This window comes from Salmo salar, chromosome ssa09 (genome assembly GCF_905237065.1).
Source record: "Salmo salar chromosome ssa09, Ssal_v3.1, whole genome shotgun sequence".
NCBI lineage: Eukaryota > Metazoa > Chordata > Actinopteri > Salmoniformes > Salmonidae > Salmo > Salmo salar.
Window position 1 is genome coordinate 38,127,087 of NC_059450.1, and position 21,951 is coordinate 38,149,037.

A 21,951-nucleotide genomic window follows, 5' to 3' on the forward strand; every position below is an offset into this window, starting at 1 on the left:
CGTGTATTGCTGCATGACTTCCAGAGCCGTCCATGCTGATCTCATCGACGACCAGTCTTCTGAGAGCTTTCTTCAGGCCTACTCCCGGTTCACTGCTCTGAGGGGGCATCCCAAAAAGCTATGGTCAGACAGAGGCACAAACTTCTTGGGAGCCAGGCCTGCTCTGAGAGAGCTACACAAGCACCTGGCCTGTTTGCAGAAGGCATCCGTTGAAGACAAGGCTGCCAGAAATAGCACAGAGTGGCAATGGAACTTTCATCCTGCAGACTCGCCACACAGGAATGGAGCAGCAGAGGCAGCTGTCAAGCTCCTTAAAAGAGCTCTTAACAGTCTTGGCGGAACAACTGGCTGCTACACCTGGGGGGAGTTCCAGACCCTTCTCTACTCTGCAGCCAACTTGACTAATGAGCGACCCATCGACGCCAGGGCACAGGAACAAGAGGACTCAGTGGAGTACTTGACCCCCAACTCTCTTATCCTGGGGCGCACCAGACAGGGAGGTGACATACACGGAATCGACATGGAAACCCGCTCTTGGCGCAGGCTGAGGGCTGTCCAGGCTGGAGTCGACAAGTTCTGGAAGAAATGGAGCGAACTGGCAGGACCAAACTTGTTCATAAGACACAAGTGGCACTGAGCAGAGAGAAGTATCAAGGTTGGAGACGTAGTCTGGATTGCGGACCAGCACGCTCTGAGGGGGCAGTTCCGGCTCGGCCGGGTTGCTACAACATATCCAGACGAGAAGGGGGTTGTCCGGGATGCGGACATAACAACCTGCATGGGTCTTCCTGCTCCCATGGTTCCCAGGGCCCGGAGAAAGGACTCTACCATGCACACGAAAATCGTAATTCGCAGGGATGTGCGGAGGTTGGTGATCTTGATTCCTGCTGAAGACCAAGAGGAGGTAAGATAAGTCCTCGCCATGGGTACCCAAAGACTGTGACTCTGTGTTCTTTGCTTAGCTAGCGGGTAACCCTGGGAGGCAACTGAGTGCTTCGAGGGCAAACCTACACTCAGTAGGAGGAAAGGTGGTGGAGCCTACCTCCTTAGTTAATACATGTTTGTTTGTAAATGCCTACAAAGACTGGACTTTAGTTTGAAATTCTCACTGAGAGACTCAAGAGACTGTGCCCTCCTTGGATCTTCGATCAGTCGGCCAAGTGGGAGGTGTTGAGACTTCTAGCTCAATCAGGAAAAGGAAAAAATAATATATATATATATATATATAAATAAATAAAAGAGAAGCAAATGGGTCTGATGTGTTCAATTAAATGGGGAACGAGTGATTTCTTTAAGTTTCTTAGATGCTCAGATATGTTACGTTATGTGTGCATGCGCAGCTTCACTAGGGACTTAAATTACAGCACCTGGTAATCACTTGACCGCAGACAATCATCAGGAGCACACAGCCCGTTGGTATGTAACTGCGAACTACTCAGTCTAGCATTAATGTTTAAGTCACTTATATGTTTGTGCACTGAACGTTTACCTCACTGTGTCGGTGTTAGTTGGCCGGTGTCACGTCCTGACCAGTATAAGGGTTATTTGTTATTGTAGTTTGGTCAGGACGTGGCAGAGGGTATTTTGTTTATGTGGTTCGGGCTGGTGGTGTATGTAGTAGGGTGTTTGATTTATTATTTCCGGGTTTTGGTCTATGTTCTATGTTTTGTATTTCTATGTTCTTTCTGGGTTGTTGTATTTCTATGTTTATGTTGATGGAGGGTTGGGCTCTCAATTGGAGGCAGGTGCTTTCTCGTTGCCTCTGATTGAGAGTCCTATATATGGGTAATTGTTTGGTTTGGTGTTGTGGGAGATTGTTTCTTGTTTTGCATGTGTGAGTGTGACAAGACTGTTTTGTTGTTCATGCGTTCTTTTTGTTATTTTGGTGTTCTCTTGATTTAAAATAAATACAAGATGAGCATCCACATTCCTGCTGCGTTTTGGTCCTCTATTCCCGACGACAACCGTTACAGCCGGGAGTAACTTGTAGCTCGCTGGGTGCGGTAGCTCAGCGACCCAGATGCTATATAGCATTAGGCTATTATTATCAGCCATTTGCATTGTGCTGATTGTTCGGCGCACTCTGCTGGTTTCTGGTGGCGGTGGTGATAGCGGTGGTTTGGTTCAGTGATCCATGGTGGAGTGCCGCATTATGTTGCGTTTGTGCGTGTGTAAATCCTTTGGACAAGGCATGTGGTGGCATGGGTTCTGTGTCCTGTGACAGCGTCCATAACAACCTGGGACGGCAGAGTCACTGTGCGCATGCTCCTCTGGCGCTGGGCATTCTGGGTGATGTAGTCGGTGCTGTTTTAAGAGAGATTTGCCACATCTTTGATGGTGTTGCAGGCTTATTTGATTTTCATTATTTACATTATTATTATATTACTTGAATAATATATAATATATCTGAATAATATATTGTCATTATTTGTTTGATGTAATTCACGGTTTATGACCTGTGGTCATTTGACTTAAAATAAAATTAAGGACAAAACACGAGTCCTGACATTGTGTGCTTCCTGGTGAGCCTTTTCGGAGGGCTAAATAACGAAAAATCCGAACACTATCCAAGCCAGCAAAGTATGGGTGAGGTTGGCACGACAGTGTGAAAATGGTGAGTCATGTGCTGTGTGTCCACATGTACAGGAGATGCTGGAGAAGTCAGGTTACCTGCTGAAGATGGGCAGTCAGGTTAAAGCCTGGAAGAGACGCTGGTTCATCCTGAGGAATGGAGAGATCTTCTACTACAAGTCTCCGGTGAGTCTCCACGCGTCGTCACTATCTGCTTGATCACTGTCTTCTCTGACAGAATTATTACAGTGACAGTAAATCGCCAGCCTTGGCTTTATACCTGTTCAAAAAAACACACAACAGGTGTGCACCCTTTCAGTTTGTTTACCAACTCATAGAAGTAGTAGAAGAAGAAAATGGACTACTTCAAAATGGAGATGGGCTCAATGGCGCTGCCCGTGCTCTCACAGATGCCATCATGGGACCGATACAGTAATGCAATGTCTAAGTCTATGGCTGAATCAGTTAAGTTACAACTGGGGTTGGTTCGAAAACGCACAGGAGGGTATTTCTCCAGGGACACGGTTGGAGAGCCATGGTTTATTCTGTATTGCCATCTCCTTCCTATGGTCTTTGTCCTGGTCTTTCAGAGCGATGTGATACGGAAGCCTCAGGGTCAGATGGAGCTGAACTCTTCCTGTCGGATTGCCCGTGGAGAAGGAGCACAGACCTTCCAGGTGAGTGACAGTGATGAGCAGTGGAGGCTGCTGAGGGGAGGACGGTTCATAATAATGGCTGGAATGGAGTCAATGGAGTGGTATCAAACACATCAAACATGTGGTTTCCATGTGGTTGATAAGGACTCCATTCTGGCCATTATTATGAGCCATCCTGCCCTCAGCAGCCTCCACTGGGGAAGAGGGGTTTAATCTACTGTTACTGCTAGTTCAGCCACTTTCACCCCCAGAAGTAAATTGAGTTAGCTAGTTCGTTAGCACACGCAACATTTGGTTGTGGGTTCTGGGATTACTGGTACACACACACACACATCCTGCCCTACCATCCCTAGCACCAAACTGGGTAAAAATGAACGTTGCAGCCTGAAGAGAGATCATCAGGTATGGAATGTTGTCTTCTGCAGCTGTTACTCATCTCTACTAACCTGGGGATGCTATTTTTGCCCACTCAGAGTGTGTGTGTGTGTTCTTACGTACGTGCATGTGTCTGTCTGTCCCTACCTGCCTGTCTGTCTTTATAGGCACGTATTCACCCTGCTCTAATCTTCTCCTGCTCTAATCTTCTCCTGTTCTAATCTTCTCCTGCTCTAATCTTCTCCTGTTCTAATCTTCTCCTGCTCTAATCTTCTCCTGTTCTAATCTTCTCCTGTTCTAATCTTCTCCTGCTCTAATCTTCTCCTGTTCTAATCTTCTCCTGCTCTAATCTTCTCCTGTTCTAATCTTCTCCTGCTCTAATCAGTTGATAACAGAGAAGAAGACATTCTTCCTGGCGGCTGACTCTCCCAACATCTTGGAGGAGTGGATCAGAGTTCTACAGAACATCTTCAAGGTCCAAGCCAGCAGCCCCGTCGCCATGGAGACCACCACCGCCAAACCCACCGTGAGGGGCTGGCTCACTAAGGTCAGGGGACACTGGGCTGGGCCTAAGAGATGAGAAACAGACAACATGTTTAGGGGGATTGGCCTTAGCAAGATGAGGTACAGAAGAGCTTATTTTGATCACATAATGATTGCGTTGGGACAAGGAAATCCCAGCCGGCCAAACCCTCCCCTAACCTGGACGAAGCCTGGGATCGAACCTGGGTCTGTAGTGGCGCCTCAAGTACGGCAATGCAGTGCCTTAGAACGCTGCGCCACTCGGGAGGCCCCCAAAACACACAGTTTTAATGGAAACTTTTAACTTGCCTTTTAAATGGAAGCTTTTAACTTGCCTTTTAAATGGAAGCTTTTAACTTTAACTCTTATTACAAAGGCAATACAAAAATATAGCTATTCTCACCCAATATAGAGATCGATTATATCAACAATATGTTTCTTATTAGGACACTAAAGTTTAAACTAGCCATTCTTCCCACTGTAAGAAAAAGAGACTGTAACAGATTGTCAGTATGGTTGAGACTGGGGCTAGGAGACCCTAAGATCACAGAGGTGTGTCTGTCAGTATGGTTGAGACTGGGGCTAGGAGACCCTAAGGTCACAGAGGTGTGTCTGTCAGTATGGTTGAGACTGGGGCTAGGAGACCCTAAGGTCACAGAGGTGTGTCTGTCAGTATGGTTGAGACTGGGGCTAGGAGACCCTAAGGTCACAGAGGTGTGTCTGTCAGTATGGTTGAGACTGGGGCTAGGAGACCCTAAGGTCACAGAGGTGTGTCTGTCAGTATGGTTGAGACTGGGGCTAGGAGACCCTAAGATCACAGAGGTGTGTCTGTCAGTATGGTTGAGACTGGGGCTAGGAGACCCTAAGATCACAGAGGTGTGTCTATCAGTATGGTTGAGACTGGGGCTAGGAGACACTCTAAGATCACAGAGGTGTGTCTGTCAGTATGGTTGAGACTGGGGCTAGGAGACCCTCTAAGATCACAGAGGTGTGTCTGTCAGTATGGTTGAGACTGGGGCTAGGAGACCCTAAGGTCACAGAGGTGTGTGTGTGACGGCTGACTGACAGATTAACTATCTCTTCATGTAAAGAGGCTTTGATCTCTACACTATGACGTTATGCACCTCAGAACTCTGAAGTGATGTACTGTTGGTTCACTACCTCTCTCTCTGCATATTTGAACTTCGACCCTGATGAAGAGATGTACAGCTAGGATTATGAGTCATGAGATGAAGCCAGTGGTCCACACACATCCACTCTCTACTGCAGCCTGCTGTTCAAATGAGAAATATGCTGTACAGTCTGACTGGTATTGAATCTATAAACCTCACACATTCTCCTCTGTCTCTCTCAATCTCTCTCTCTCGCGCTCTCTCTCTCTCTCTTCTCCATGCTCTCTCTCTTCTCTGTCTCTCGCTCTCCCTCTATCTCTCTTCTCTTTCTCTCACACTCTGTCGCTCTCCTCCAGGTGAAGCATGGCCACTCTAAGCTGGTATGGTGCTCTCTGGTCAGCAAGGTCTTCTACTATTACAGGAACCAGGATGACAAGGTTCAAATTCCTTCTTTTCTCCAGCGTCATTACTGTTATAGTACAGTATAACTGAATATCATTCTCTAACTGTGTGTGTGTGTGTATGTGTTTGTCACGTCTCAGCTCCCCCTAGGCCAGCTGCGGATGCGTGAGGCGGTGGTGGAGGAGGTGGACAGGTCATGTGACTCTGACGAGGACTACGAGGCCGGTGGGCGTGGCTTCTTGTCATCTCACTGTACCCTAGTGGTCCACCCCAGAGAGCAGAGCCCCACCTACCTGCTCATAGGCACCAAGCAAGAGAAGGTACAGCACCCCTAAACTACACTACCCATATACCCCCTCACTGCAAGAGAAGGTACAGCACCCCTAAACTACACTACCCATATACCCCCTCACTGCAAGAGAAGGTACAGCACTCTAAAACTACACTACCCATACACCCTTTCACCTGCTTGCTCATAGGTACCAAGCAAGAGAAGGTACAGCACCTGTAAACTACACTACCCATATACCCCCTCGCTGCAAGGGAAGGTACAGCACCCCTAAACTACACTACCCATATACCCCCTCACTGCAAGAGAAGGTACAGCACCTCTAAACTACACTTCCCATACACCCCATCACCTACTTGCTCATAGGCACCAAGCAAGGGAAGGTACAGCACCCGTAAACTACACTACCCATATACCCCCTCGCTGCAAGAGAAGGTACAGCACCCGTAAACTACATTACCCATACACCCCTTCACCTACCTGCTCATAGGCATGAAGCAAGAGAAGGTACAGCACCCGTAAACTACACTACCCATACACCCCTTTACCTACCTGCTCATAGGCACGAAGCAAGAGAAGGTACAGCACTCTAAAACTACACTGTACACCTCTTCACCTACCTGCTCATAGGTACCAAGCAAGAGAACAAACAGTACTCTAAAACTACACTACCTATACACCTCTTCACCTACATGCTCATAGGTACCAAGCAAGAGAATGTACAGTACTCTAAAAATACACTTATTCAAACACCCCTAATTTCCCATAATTGTAAGTTACAACCCACAGACACATTGACACTTACCTGTTTCCATTATCTCCTCCATCCTTCCTGTCCAGGACACCTGGCTGTACCACCTGACAGTCGCAGCAGGCAGCAGTGCCAGCTTCAAGGTGGGCACAGAGTATGAGCAGCTGGTCGGGAACCTCCTAGACGTAGAGGGAGATCCAGGTAAGTCATCTAATCATTCAACTCAGTCTGTCTGTCTGTCAACACCAAAGACAAGTACACTACTTGAGAAGGTTCATGTCTAACAAGGCGACAAGGAGTGCCTTGAAGATAGACTAGTGGTTAACAGACTGGTCTAACACCTGCTATACTGTATTACATAAGGTTTCAGATTCAGTCAGCAGCTCTTTCATGTTACATTAACCAGGACAGACTACTGAAATCTCTTGATCCAGTCTGCAATCTGCAGATAGTGTTTATGACTGGGCTGAAGTAAGGCTGTTTCTGGTGTGTGTGTCTGTCTGTCTGTCTGTCTGTCTGTCTGTCTGTCTGTCTGTCTGTCTGTCTGTCTGTCTGTCTGTCTGTCTGTCTGTCTGTCTGTCTGTCTGTCTGTCTGTCTGTCTGTCTGTCTGTCTGTCTGTCTTCTCTCAGACTCTGCGTTGTGGAGGAGTGAGGCTCTATGTTTCTGTAAAGATGGCCTACGCTCTGCTCTCACCACTCTACCATCTGAAGCTCTGCAGACTGAAGCCCTCAAACTCTTCAAGGTCGGTCCTTTCATTACTTACTCTTCCTTTGTCTTTTTTCAAATCCCTGTGTCTTTCTGTTCTCCTGTCTGCTGATCTGACGGAGACCCCCAGTCTGTCTGTTAGGGGCTTCCCCTTTTCTGTCCATCAAACCCCCCTCTCCTCTTGGATGCGGTCCATGCCCCTCTACCCTACCGCCACTCACAGATCAAAGCCTCGGAGGCTCATTAGAAGTGTGGAAGAGAGATAATGGGTGTGATTATCTCCTGTGATTGAAGCTAAGCGTTCCTCTAGTCCTTGTTCTTGTTGGGGGGTCAGAGACAGTCTCTGTGGATGTAATAGTGGAGGAGGGAGTGGGACAGACAGCACAGTGGGATTGGGACAGGGGAAGGGAGTGGGACATGGGCGGGGAGTGGGACAGGGAATGGGACAAGAATAGGGAGTGGGACGTGGACAGGGAGTGAGACAAGGACAGGGATGGGATGGGGAGTGTGACAGGGAGTGAGACAAGGACAGGGATGGGATGGGGAGTCTGACAGGGAGTGGGACAAGGACAGGGATGGGATGGGGAGTGTGACAGGGACAGGGAGTGAGACAAGGACAGGGATGGGATGGGGAGTGTGACAGGGACAGGGAGTGAGACAAGGACAGGGATGGGATGGGGAGTGTGACAGGGACAGGGATGGGATGGGATGGGGAGTGTGACAGGGACAGGGAGTGAGACAAGGACAGGGATGGGATGGGATGGGGAGTAATGAAGTGGATCTGGAGGAGGATGGATCTTGACCTTGATGTATCCTGTTCCTCTCTTTTCAACTGGGCCTCCCAGTCCACCTCACCCCTCCCCTTCTCTCTATGCTTTAGTGAGTTCTCCCTCTTCCCCATATTTTGGGTTGTTTTTGTCTGATTGGTGCTACATACAGTATGTAGATGAATAGAGCTCACTCACAACCCTTTAAAGTCTCTGTTCCTGTTGAAATATTTTGAACATGCACCTTTCCTTCTGTCCTCCCCTTCTTTGAAGTATAGTCCCTGATGTGACAGAGCTGTTAGTGAAAGATGTCATGACACAGTATTCATACAGAGCCTTGATCATAGTAACATTTTCCTGTTCCCCTCAAGCAGTGACAGACTAGTTTTACAGCTTCCTCCTGACTTGGATGAACCTGTCAAACTTGGAATGTGTTTCCAAGTAGGAAACACATTCAAGTTTGTGCATGCAGGGCCGGGCCGCCCATTAGTTGCCTATGGCAGCAGATTGACGAGGGTGGCGTTTTCCCAGCCAAACGGACCAACACATGAATCAACACAAAAAAAACACATGATTCTGCCCAAAAACAATGACAATTTCTCTAAACCACTGGCATATGGGCTTTTTAGGTGAGCGCCAATGGCACCCTTTGATAAGCAGTGCCTACTTTGTCAAAGACGGGGACGCAAAATATCAATCTTGTCCATTCCCAGCTCTATAATGTAGTCTAAACAACTACCTCTTCCCCTACTGGATTTATTTAGTTATTTATTTTGCTCCTTTGCACCCCATTATTTATATTTCTACTTTGCACTTTCTTCCACTACAAATCTACCATTCCAGTGTTTTACTTGCTATATTGTATTTACTTTGCCACCATGGCCTTTTTTTTGCCTTTACCTCCCTTATCTCACCTCATTTGCTCACATTGTATATAGACTTATTTTTCTACTGTATTATTGACTGTATGTTGTTGTATGTGTCGAACTGCTTTGCTATATCTTGGCCAGGTCGCAATTGTAAATGAGAACTTGTTCTCAACTTGCCTACCTGGTTAAATAAAGGTGAAATAAAAAATATTGATAGACTACATTGCAGTATGACTGCACAGAGCCACTGATCTACATGTCAACCTTCGCAAAATACATCCGAAATAACAACTCATTATAATAATTGATTTAATTAGAGCGCTTTTCTCACACCCAAAAGTGATCATGATTAGTGATTATGTGACCAAGACTAGACATCATGTGATCAAGACTAGACATCATGTGATCAAGACTAGTGATCATGTGATCAAGACTAGTGATCATGTGACCAAGACTAGTGATCATGTGACCAAGACTAGTGATTATGTGATTAAGACTAGTGATTATGTGACCAAGACTAGTGATTATGTGATTAAGACTAGTGATTATGTGATTAAGACTAGTGATTATGTGATTAAGACTAGTGATTATGTGATTAAGACTAGTGATTATGTGATTAAGACTAGTGATTATGTGATCAAGACTAGACTAGTGATCATGTGATCAAGACTAGACTAGTGATCATGTGATCAAGACTAGTGATCATGTGATCAAGACTAGTGATTATGTGATCAAGACTAGTGATTATGTGATCAAGACTAGTGATTATGTGATCAAGACTAGTGATTATGTGATCAAGACTAGTGATTATGTGATCAAGACTAGTGATTATGTGACCAAGACTAGTGATTATGTGACCAAGACTAGTGATTATGTGACCAAGACTAGTGATTATGTGACCAAGACTAGTGATTATGTGACCAAGACTAGTGATCATGTGACCAAGACTAGTGATCATGTGATCAAGACTAGTGATCATGTGACCAAGACTAGTGATCATGTGACCAAGACTAGTGATCATGTGATCAAGACTAGTGATCATGTGATCAAGACTAGTGATTATGTGATCAAGACTAGTGATTATGTGACCAAGACTAGTGATTATGTGACCAAGACTAGTGATTATGTGACCAAGACTAGTGATTATGTGATCAAGACTAGTGATTATGTGATCAAGACTAGTGATTATGTGATCAAGACTAGTGATTAAGACTAGTGATCATGTGATCAAGACTAGTCATCTGCCCCTTGCTTAAACTGATCCCCATGAACATGCTGCTTCTATTGTTTCTCAACATATATCACGATCATTGCAGGTAAAACCCTCATCCCTCTTTCATCCTTCCTTTCTTCAGTCCTGTCAGCTGTTCATCAACGTACTGGTGGAGTCTCCCTCCATTGACTACCACATGTCCCTGGCCCAGAATGCATTGCAGGTGTGTCTGACGCACCCAGAGCTCCAGAACGAGATGTACTGTCAGCTGATTAAACAGACCAACCGCCGCACACCACACAACTCCTCTCTCACTCAGGTACGTTACACACCACAACTCCTCCCTCACTCAGGTACGTTACACACCACAACTCCTCCCTCACTCAGGTACGTTACACACCACACAACTCCTCCCTCACTCAGGTACGTTACACACCACACAACTCCTCCCTCACTCAGGTACGTTACACACCACACAACTCCTCCCTCACACAGGTACGTTACACACCACAACTCCTCCCTCACTCAGGTACGTTACACACCTCAACTCCTCTCTCACTCAGGTACGTTACACACCACAACTCCTCTCTCACTCAGGTACGTTACACACCACACAACTCCTCCCTCACTCAGGTACGTTACACACCACACAACTCCTCCCTCACTCAGGTACGTTACACACCACAACTCCTCCCTCACTCAGGTACGTTACACACCTCAACTCCTCTCTCACTCAGGTACGTTACACACCACAACTCCTCCCTCACTCATGTCGGCATAAGCCTGGCCCTGAAGCTCAAATTACCCCCTAGTCCCTACCCCCTAGTCACTTCTGAGAGGATGCAATAGGTATGAGTAATATGACTACAATAACAGCTGGTCTTTCAGAAGCAAAGAGGGAGGTTCAACATAATTGCTTATTCCTCCCACTTATCACTTTGTATCTAGGGATGTTGTGTTACCTGTCATAGCTAGTTTTTTTCTCAGGTATTGTTTACATTGTAGTGATCTGCCTGTCTGTCTGTCTGTATGTCTGTCTGTCCTCTCCTCAGTGCTGGCAGCTGTTGGCTGTGTGTGTGGCTCTCTTTCTGCCTCAGCAACACTTCCTGTGGTACCTCAGACAGTATCTGCAGCGTCATGCAGACCCCAGGTACACACACACCATCCTTACTTTCCTGAGCAGAAAACATCAAACCTTCACAATGATGACCTCTCTCTCCCTCTCTCCCTCTCTCCCTGTCTCGCTGCATCTCTGTCTCACTCACTCTCTCTCTGCATCTCTCTCACTCTTTCTCTTTCGCTCTCTCACTCTGTCTCTCTGCATCTCTCTCGCTCTCTCTCTGCATCTCTCTCGCTCTCTCTCTCTCTCTCTCACACACTGTCTGTCTGTCTGTCTGTCTGTCTGTCTGTCTGTCTGTCTGTCTGTCTGTCTGTCTGTCTGTCTGTCTGTCTGTCTGTCTGTCTGTCTGTCTGTCTGTCTGTCTGTCTGTCTGTCTGTCACACTCTATCTCTCTGCATCTCTGTCTCCATGTGTGTAGGAGTGAGGTGGGGAAGTATGCAGTGTACTGTCAGAGGTCTGTAGAGCGTACCCTGCAGAATGGAGAGAGAGAGGCCAAACCATCACGTATGGAGGTCCTGTCTATCCTGCTGAGGAACCCTTACCACCACTCACTACCCTTCAGCATCCCTGTCCACTTCAAGAACATCACCTACCAGGTAACACAGACACACACCTACCAGGTAACACAGACAAACTCACCTTCCAGGTAACACAGACACACACTTTCCAGGTAACACACACACACTCACCTACCAGGTAACACAGACAAACTCACCTACCAGGTAACACAGACAAACTCACCTACCAGGTAACACAGACAAACTCACCTACCAGGTAACACAGACAAACTCACCTACCAGGTAACACAGACACACTAACCTACCAGGTAACACAGACACACTAACCTACCAGGTAACACAGACACACTAACCTACCAGGTAACAGACACACTAACCTACCAAGTAACAGACACACACCTACCAGGTAACCCACACACACTAATCTACCAGGTAACCCACACACACTCATCTACCAGGTAACACAGACACACTAACCTACCAGGTAACACAGACACACTAACCTACCAGGTAACACAGACAAACTCACCTTCCAGGTAACACAGACACACACCTACCAGTTAACCCACACACACTCACCTACCAGGTAACACAGACAAACTCACCTACCAAGTAACACAGACACACTTACCTACCAGGTAACACAGACAAACTCACCTGCCAGGTAACACAGACACACACCTACCAAGTAACACAGACACACTAACCTACCAGGTAACACAGACACACTAACCTACCAGGTAACACAGACACACTAACCTACCAGGTAACACAGACAAACTCACCTACCAGGTAACACAGACACACTCACCTACCAAGTAACACAGACCCTCACATACCAGGTAACACAGACAAACTCACCTACCAGGTAACACAGACACACTCACCTACCAAGTAACACAGACCCTCACCTACCAGGTAACACAGACACATTTCAGTAATCTTTCTTCAGTGAGCCCTCCTGTCCAGTCCTGTCTCCTAGGTGGTGGGGTTCAATAGTTCCTCCACCCACACAATCACACATCCGCATGCACACAAACACACACACAACCACAGAGTCACACACAGTCACACAAACTTGTCATTCATGCCATGTCTCAGTGACCCCCATCCTGTCCTTTAGGTGGTAGGATTTGATGGCTCCACCACAGTAGAAGAGTTCCTGAGCACCCTGACCCAGAGAGTGGGCATGAGGAAACCTCACCTGTCAGGCTTCGCTCTCTTCACTGACGACCCCTCAGGGAGAGACCTGGAACACTGCCTGCAGCCCAGCGTCAAAGTACGTGTGGACCAACACTCGCTCATGACTGTAGCCGACCATGCAGCACACACAACCTCACGTGTTAGTGCCTGTGACTAAGTAGAAGACAGTAAACAGAGGGGTAGAGTGGAATCAGAACATGGATTAGGGAATAATGTACAAGGGACCAGGGTCTGCCTGTTAACTGATTGACCTCTCACCCCTGCCAACAGATCTGTGATGTCATCTCCAAGTGGGAACAGGCCCTGAAGGAACTGCATCCTGGGAAATACGAGGGCACACGCATTGTCCGTCTGATGTACAAGAGCAGGTAGGCTTGACCTTGTTTTAGTTGACTCCATCCATAGAGATGAAGACCAGCTGCTGACATCATGCGTTGACCAGTGTGCTGTCTGTTGTGTAGGTTGTGTTTCCGGGCCCAGGCTAAAGGAGAGACAGAGCGTGAGCGCCTCCTGCTGGCCTACCAGGTGAATGATGAGGTCCACCAGGGACACTTCCCTGTCAACAAGGAGCTGGCTCTGGAGGTGGCTGCTCTCATGGCACAGGTGGGTAGTGGTTTTGGAGAGGAGAGGGGCATTATGGGTACTACAGGTAGAATGGAGGGGACTGACGGGGGCAGTATGAGGGGTACAGGTGTGTGTGTCTTGGGTTATGCTGTGTGAACAGCAGATGATATACCTGCACGTTAAGGTTTGTCTGTGACCACAATGGTCTTTCACCTTATTGTGTAATTTTCTATTATTTTGTTTTTGCACACGTGTGTTTTTAAAATTGTCAGACAAAAATGACTACAAATAGAAAACTGTATAATAAAACAAATAGTTAAAATGAGCCTCCCTCCCCAGGTGGAACATGGGGATCTGGACCGTCCAGCCCCCCCCTCTGCTAGCTGCAGCTCTCCTCAGCCCAAAAGCCAACAAATCCTCCTACAGGCCCTGGGACGCTTCTACCCCAAGCACTACAAACAAGACTGCAGCATGGACCAGCTCAGGTAATACTGGAAACACATACACCCATGCACGCACGCACGCACACACACATGCACGCACGCACACACACACACACACTTGACAAAAAGGGAGCTGAATTTACTTTCCTGTTATTTATTCAATAATGAGTTATAAACTACTTACAAATTAATAATTGATCCTCTTTCACCCGTCAGAGATCTATCGGAGCGTCTGGCCACTAAGTGGTCAGTCCTGCGCGGCTGCAGTGCCTCAGAGTGTGTCAGAATCTACCTGACCGTTGCTAGGAAGTGGCCGTTGTTCGGTGCCAAGCTCTTCCATGCTAAGGTTAGTGGGAATGGAACAAGACTGAAAAAACATTCCAGCTTTCCTGAATCTGTATTCTACCAGAAGTGTCCCGTATAGAGTGTATGTGTGCTGTATGTTTACAGCTTTAGCTGAATCTGAGTTCGGTGTCTCCAGCGACTTGGAAGATATCTCTATAATCAAATAGATGTTGTGGTCCTCTTTCCTTTTGAAAGGCCTACTATTTCAGTATTTACTCAGAGCAGAGCCCCATTCCAATAGAAACCTATGTTAATGCAGATATACCTGTATCTAGTATTATCTGTGTGTCTACAAAAGTCCATACCTCTCCCCTGTCTCTGTCTGCAGCCTTTACCCCCGTCGTCTGTAGAGCAGTCCCAGGTCTGGCTAGCTGTCAATGAGGATGGACTGTGTGTGCTTGACTATACCATGGTAAGTGTCTGTTTAGGTAGCTGTTTGTACGTCTGCTTCCTTAGCGCATTTACCATAGTTCAAGGTTTCATACCATGCTGGCCTAAAATCCAACTAATTAGTGGTATTACTGGTACTAAATGTGTCCAGAAGAGGGCGTATTTCAGTGATTCAGTAGTGATCAAGGGACTGCCATCAGAAGTGAGCTCTAGATATCTGAATAGAATATTTCAATTTCATTACTAATTATGAAAACAAAATAAAAGCCAAGGCAGCAACCTCTCAGAATCCAACCAGACTTTTATTGTTTTGTTATTCTCTTTTTTTTTCAGGTTAAAAAAGTATTTGATTCAGAGCACTCAAACTTAATGTTTGGGATTTATTTTTACAAGTCTTTACCATTGTGGCTGTGGCCAAGACACAGAGACAGAGACTTGTTGAACTACTGGTGTGGAATGATTTTCTGCTACAACGTTTGAAACACCAGATCCCCACAGGGAAACAGAAACTGGCCAACGCTAACCTCTGATTTGATACTCATACCCGGGTTCATATACTATTTGAAATAATTTCAAATACTTAAGCGGGACTTGATTGACCTTGCCTGGGTTAAAGGAAACAATAGAAAATATCAAAAAGTGCCAATCCCGCCCATCTGGCACTCCTGGCAGGCTAGAACAAACACTTAATGTATTTGAAAGATTTAAAATAGTATTTGAACCCAGGTCTGGGTCTACCCAGAGATCCAAACGCTGACTGAGATATAAACAAAGTTAGACCTAAAACACTATAATTATCTTACCCTTATTCCTCCAAGTCATTTCTGGTTTGGCGTCTTTTCATGCTCCAATACATTCACTAGTTCTTAGGGACATTCAAAATAAAGCAGCAGAAATAATGTTATGCTGCTACATTGCTTCTTGCTGAATTTGCCTTTGAGAAAACAATAACAAGAAACACATTTCCAAATCAAGGATCTTGTGGCCTGTATCAGGAAGAGAGATGACATGTAGAATGTATTATACAAGAGACAAAATTCACAAATTCGACAACACAACGACAGAGTCATGTCTGAAGTGTAAAACTAATAATGATTCAATAATCCATGCTTTCTGGGAACGCTACGAAGACCAGAGGTTGTGGGTGGAGCTAGAAAGTTGGCTGTCAGAATATTACAATGTAAATACACTTTTAATCAGTCTGTCTGGACATTTTCAGACATGGCATATGGGGGTGTCGTGAGATACACAATGGGCTGGACAATTCTCTTCTCATCACTCATCTTGAAAAAACGTATACTAAAAACTTGGAAGTCAATCAATCCGCCATCATTAACACAATGGAAAAATCAGCTTTTTTATTGAAATAGCATGGGCGATCGAGAAACGAATTGGTACAATTTAAGGCCAAGTGGCAAACAATAATGCAGGCACTAGGGATGGAGGTGTGACCAGGCACCAGGGATGGAGGTGTGAGCAGGCACTAGGGATGGAGGGGTGACCAGGCACTAGGGATGGAGGTGTGACCAGGCACTAGGGATGGAGGTGTGACCAGGCACTAGGGATGGAGGTGTGACCAGGCACTAGGGATGGAGGTGTGACCAGGCACCAGGGATGGAGGTGTGACCAGGCACCAGGGATGGAGGTGTGACCAGGCACCAGGGATGGAGGTGTGAGCAGGCACTAGGGATGGAGGTGTGAGCAGGCACCAGGGATGGAGGTGTGAGCAGGCACCAGGGATGGAGGTGTGAGCAGGCACCAGGGATGGAGGTGTGAGCAGGCACTAGGGATGGAGGTGTGAGCATGCGGGTCTGGGCAGAGGGGACGTAGTCCTTGTTTGTGTCTGTCTGTAAGTTGTTGTTTGTATGTCCAAGTTTGTTTTTGGAGTGTAAAAAACCCCAAAACAAATATGAAAAAATAAATATTAATAAGAAAGGAAGAGACATGATACAGACACTACTGAACAGAACCAAACCAAAAGTGAACAGAAATGAACAGTTTGGTCTTTTAAACAACTGAAATAAATAATCCTTTCCTTTACAGCACCCTCTGGTCACCTACTCCTACCAATCAGTGATCACCTTTGGCGGTTGCCGTGACGACCTGATGGTGGTAGTGAGCCAGACCAAAGAACAGGGTGGAGGGAAGAAGAGTGTGGAAAAACTGGTCTTCGCATTGCCCAAACCCAAGGTAAAGTCTCTATAGTCTTCTCTATGGCAAAACCCAAGGTAAAGTCTCTATAGTCTTCTCTATGGCAAAACCCAAGGTAAAGTCTCTATAGTCTTCTCTATGGCAAAACCCAAGGTAAAGTCTCTATAGTCTTCTCTATGGCTAAACCCAAGTTAAAGTATAGTCTTCTCTATAGCTAAACCCAAGTTAAAGTATAGTCTTCTCTATGGCTAAACCCAAGTTAAAGTATAGTCTTCTCTATGGCTAAACCCAAGGTAAAGTCTCTATAGTCTTCTCTATGGCTAAACCCAAGGTAAAGTCTCTATAGTCTTCTCTATGGCTAAACCCAAGGTAAGGCCATAGAAATGTAATATATTATATTTCTACGGGTAAGGCAGGTTTAAAGTAGGTGGTCTTTACCTCTGGCCAAGTGCAAATGGTCAGTGAAAACTATTAGTGGATAATAATCACCACGGACCACAACAGCTCTGCCAACTTTCAGTCAGCGCTCGGATTAAGTTAAAGTCACACAGTTACTTTGGCTGGATTTTCCAAAGACTGAAAAGTAAAGAGTGGGTGGTGGTGTTGATGTAGGATTTTACTGTGCAGATCAGGGAGCCAGGGTGGTGAGTAAAGGGTGGGTGGTGGTGTTGATGTAGGATTTTACTGTGCAGATCAGGGAGCCAGGGTGGTGAGTAAAGAGTGGGTGGTGGTGTTGATGTAGGATTTTACTGTGCAGATCAGGGAGCCAGGGTGGTGAGTAAAGAGTGGGTGGTGGTGTTGATGTAGGATTTTACTGTGCAAATCAGGGAGCCAGGGTGGTGAGTAAAGGGTGGGTGGTGGTGTTGATGTAGGATTTTACTGTGCAGATCAGGGAGCCAGGGTGGTGAGTAAAGGGTGAGCTCCTGCTATGTGGCTCTGTCCACCTGTCAGTTCAGTGTAGCTCCGAGAGTATATAGGAAGGTTACCCTCATTTCATTTATTTTTATACATTTTCCCAAAAAAATCAAAACCTGTTTTTGCTTTGTCATTATGGGGTATTGTGCATAGATTGATGAGAGAAAAAAACTATTTAATCCATTTTATAATAAGGCTGTAATGTAACAACACATGGAAATAGTCAAGGGGTCTGAATGCTTTCTGAATGCACTGTGTGTGTATATATATATATATATATATATATATATGAAGGTTACCCGCTTCCTTGGGCTGATGTAGAAAGCAGGTTGATTCTCTATTTTATGTGTTCAGCCTCCAAGGAGCCTAAGGGAGGGATTTAAAAAAAACGCAGATAAGTTACCTGTGCACTGAAATTGACTTTAAAAGATGGTTTTGGCTTGAGCCGCCAGTCGTTAATCTGTTTTGGATTGAATCCCGGCCTAAGCATAGAGTCACATTACTACTGTAGGACGTGCTAATAAGGTCCCTCTGTATTCATGTCAGGCAGATCACTATCAAGTCATTTCTATGGTTTTCTCATTGGCTTTAAACTGAACTTCAAAATGTGAGCAAATGGGCCTCCAGCTCCCTAGGAGCTAATGAAATACAATAATATCAAATGGTAAAACAATTTCCCCTTCCCTACTCTGTGTACTCCTCTTTCTTTCCCTCCTTCTGTCCTCTCTCGTCACCTTCATCCTCCTCTCATCCTATCCCCCGCCCCTCCACTCTTCTCTCTCTCTTCTCCTTCATCCTTCTCTCCTCCTCCCCCCGCCCCTTCCTCTCTCCCTCCTCTCCTCCCAGATCTTGGAGTTGACTCTGTTGATGGCCAGCTACATTAACTACTGGACGCCCAGCCTCCCTGGCCCCCCTATAGCCCAGCACCAGTCCCCAGGACCCATCTCCCCTCTGGGGCCCCGCGGGGCCGGGACAGGGGCTGCAAAGATGTGGAACTTGGACAGCAGACACTTCCCCTCCATGACTTACACCACCAAGGGTCCCACTCTACTGTGAATATATCAAACAACAACAGCAGCAACAATCAACACCCTTGCTCCAGTTTATCTTCGGGACAAGACGGTTGTGTCCAGTAGGCTCCTTAAAGAAGAAAACAGACTAAAACATGGAGAATCTATACCTGGACCTGTGAAAGAGAGTGCGTAACTGGCGGCAGGAAAGTCAGGCGCAGGAGAGCTAAACTGGGTAATCAACAGAGCAGTTTTATTCATTAAACCACCGGAAACCAGAACAACAAACAAATGGGTACAAAACCCGTCGCGCACCAGAGAAAACGTGCACATGCACTTACAATAAACAATTCCGCACAAAGACATGGGGGGAACAGAGGGTTAAATACACAACATGTAATGAGGGAATTGAGACCAGGTGTGTGGGAAGACAAGACAAAACAAAAGGAAAATGAAAAGTGGATCGATGATGTCTAGAAGACCGGCGACGTCGACCGCCGAGCGCCGCCCGAACAAGGAGAGGGACCGACTTCGGCGGAAGTCGTGACAACCTGGTCCAATAATAAATGTTTGTTTTCCATTTCAAAACATTTTTGCTATGGTGTACCCTACTGGACATGACCCAGGACTGAGAAACTACTACAGGCTGTTGTGGTAAAGAGGACATTGCTCCACATATGTTACATCACTGAAAATAGCTGTGGTTCTTCTATGTTATCCTCATCCCCTCTAGCCTGAAGTGGATTCTGCTCCATATACACAGGATGTTTCATTTCTGAGAAGAAAAAAAATGTAACTGTGAAGAAATGGGAAATGGTTCACTTTATATGAAGATGCCGCTCTTCAAATGTTTGCGTTTTAGTCAGTGCTTAATTTAGGAGAAATATGCTCATGTTTGAGGACTATTTGAAAAACAATTGAGCCTTGAAAAGGGACCAATACACACCCTACTTCTTGACCTTGGCTGTCTGGCTGTTATTCACACAGCCTCAACTCTTCCCTGCCACTCGTCTATTCCAGATACTCTGCATACCAAATGGTTCCCTTTTCCTTATATAGTGCACTACTTTTGACTAGGGCCCATGAGGAATAGGGTGCCATTTCACATACCCTCTGTCTTTTTTAAAGGGAAAAAAGCTGTTAAACAAGGAAAGACTATTGATTTATTCTGGCTCTTTGGTACCTAGGAAGATTTACGTATTCCTTAAACGATGGAGGCTTGAAGTGGCGCTAACCGGTTTCTGAGGGAATCTATTCGACTACAGAGCACTAGTTGTTGCTCACTACCTTCTCCTGACTGGCTTCTGGAGACGCCGTCACGTTAGAATGACGCTATCTGACGGAAGACAATGCATTAAACCAGTATAAAATACTTATATTCAGACATCAAATTGTACTTGAATTTTTCATCAAGCAATTGCACAACAGGTCTGACTTCTAGATCACAGCAGGCCAGGGCCTGGGGAGGAACAGCCCACTGGGTAAAAACTGGTTTAGTCAATGTTTCCACTACATTTTAAACCCATAAAATCTATGTGATGACATTGAACTGGCATGGGAAACTAATTGGATTTGGAAAAAGTCATCAACTTTTAACCTAAATCAAATGACAAGTTACATTTTTGGGCGATATCACGTTGAATTCACGTTAGTTGACAACTCACCCAAATGTCAATCAAAACTAGACGTTGAACTGATGTCTGTGCCCAGTGGGAGGCAAGGCACTATGACTTATGGTACAACTGATGATGGTAACATTCTGACCAAGTAATGTTTTATAACAATTTTGACCACATACTTTTATTGTGAAGTACAGAGTAACAATCTTTTTTAAGCTGATAGAGAAGAATAGAGATGGAATACAATGTGTCTGTCCGCTGAATGAGGCTTAGTCTGAGATGTATCAACTCATTTGGTGGCATGTTTCTACTCCTCCACTTACTACCTGCCTTGACAACCAGGGTTGGGATCAATTCCATTTCAATTCAATTACACTGAAATTGCAATGTTAATTCCAAATCCAGTTTTCAACATTGCCTTTCAATTAGAGAATTTGAAATGGGAATATCAGTTTACTTCTAGAATTGACTGAATTGAAATGGAATTGACCTCCAGCCTTGTTGACAACAGGGTGGAAGGTACTGTTAATTCAGCCAGGTAGGAATGATTTTAAATGGAGAGATCCAGCCTTGTTGACAACAGGGTGGAAGGTACTGTTAATTCAGCCAGGTAGGACTGAATGGAGAGGTCCAGCCACATAAGAGTGGACTGGTATGATTAGAGCTATTCAAATGTTATTAGTGACTTGAATTGTTTTGGATGAAACCACTGTCTTGGTCATTTTTGTGTTATTTATTTAATTTCCTGGTATTTTGTGGCTTTTTTGTATGCTGAAAATTGGTTGGCAGAACTGTTAAATGTTGAACTGAAATGTTCAAAATGGCCTTGACTTTGTTTGTCTCAAGTAGCTGAATAATTGAACTTGACAGTTTTACGCTGTATGAAAGCTGTATGAATGCTGTATGAAAGCTGTAGAATTGTGAAATAGGGATGTTAGCTCAATGAAACAGATTAGAGACGATGTGCTTAGCTGTTATGAAATGTTGTGTTTTAAAATGAAATAAAAAAAAGTGCATTATATACAGAAGAGTATTTGGCATGGCTTTGACCTATAAACATTTACGCTCAAAATTCTGGTGAATACTAAAGCTCTTACAATATGCTTGTTCCTTTCTCTCGTTATATTTTTTACACACAAACTATCCCCAGACTTTGGCAAATGTACCAGTGTGATGTCAGGTAGGCTATGCGTTGTGCGTCTGATGTAGGGGGGAGGGGGGGTTTGGTAGCTAGGATGCTAGTTGCTCTGACTTGCTTCATCAAAACAGATCAAAGTGGTAATGATATTTTCCTGCCAACAGTATTGCTATAAATCTTTTCTTTTTTTAATGATTTCTCAAAAACTGTTGTTGTAGTTACTCTATTATAAACAAAAATACTCATTGTTGGAAACTCTGCTAACTTGTTGTGCATCATAGGCCCTAGGGCAGGGTTAGACA

General features: G+C 45.4%; 1 protein-coding gene across 4 annotated transcripts in view; it reads left to right on the forward strand.

Annotated features, from left to right (window-relative positions):
- LOC106611291 (pleckstrin homology domain-containing family H member 1) overlaps positions 1-21,532 on the forward strand; it is a 67,189-nt gene extending 45,657 nt beyond the window's left edge. For 3 of the 4 annotated variants that reach the window (XM_045723626.1, XM_045723628.1, XM_045723627.1), the window contains 19 exons: positions 2,647-2,757; positions 3,162-3,248; positions 3,988-4,149; positions 5,593-5,673; positions 5,779-5,958; positions 6,118-6,186; positions 6,768-6,879; positions 7,309-7,421; positions 10,376-10,552; positions 11,286-11,383; positions 11,772-11,949; positions 12,995-13,150; positions 13,345-13,442; positions 13,536-13,677; positions 13,978-14,123; positions 14,298-14,427; positions 14,755-14,838; positions 16,860-17,006; positions 18,729-21,532. In XM_045723626.1, the coding sequence (XP_045579582.1) occupies positions 2,647-2,757; positions 3,162-3,248; positions 3,988-4,149; positions 5,593-5,673; positions 5,779-5,958; positions 6,118-6,186; positions 6,768-6,879; positions 7,309-7,421; positions 10,376-10,552; positions 11,286-11,383; positions 11,772-11,949; positions 12,995-13,150; positions 13,345-13,442; positions 13,536-13,677; positions 13,978-14,123; positions 14,298-14,427; positions 14,755-14,838; positions 16,860-17,006; positions 18,729-18,938 (2,481 nt within the window). In that variant the 3' untranslated portion in view covers positions 18,939-21,532. The remainder of the gene's footprint in view (positions 1-2,646; positions 2,758-3,161; positions 3,249-3,987; positions 4,150-5,592; positions 5,674-5,778; positions 5,959-6,117; positions 6,187-6,767; positions 6,880-7,308; positions 7,422-10,375; positions 10,553-11,285; positions 11,384-11,771; positions 11,950-12,994; positions 13,151-13,344; positions 13,443-13,535; positions 13,678-13,977; positions 14,124-14,297; positions 14,428-14,754; positions 14,839-16,859; positions 17,007-18,728) is intronic. The other variant, XM_045723629.1, reaches the window with a different exon arrangement.
- The last annotated feature ends 419 nt before the right edge of the window (positions 21,533-21,951 follow it).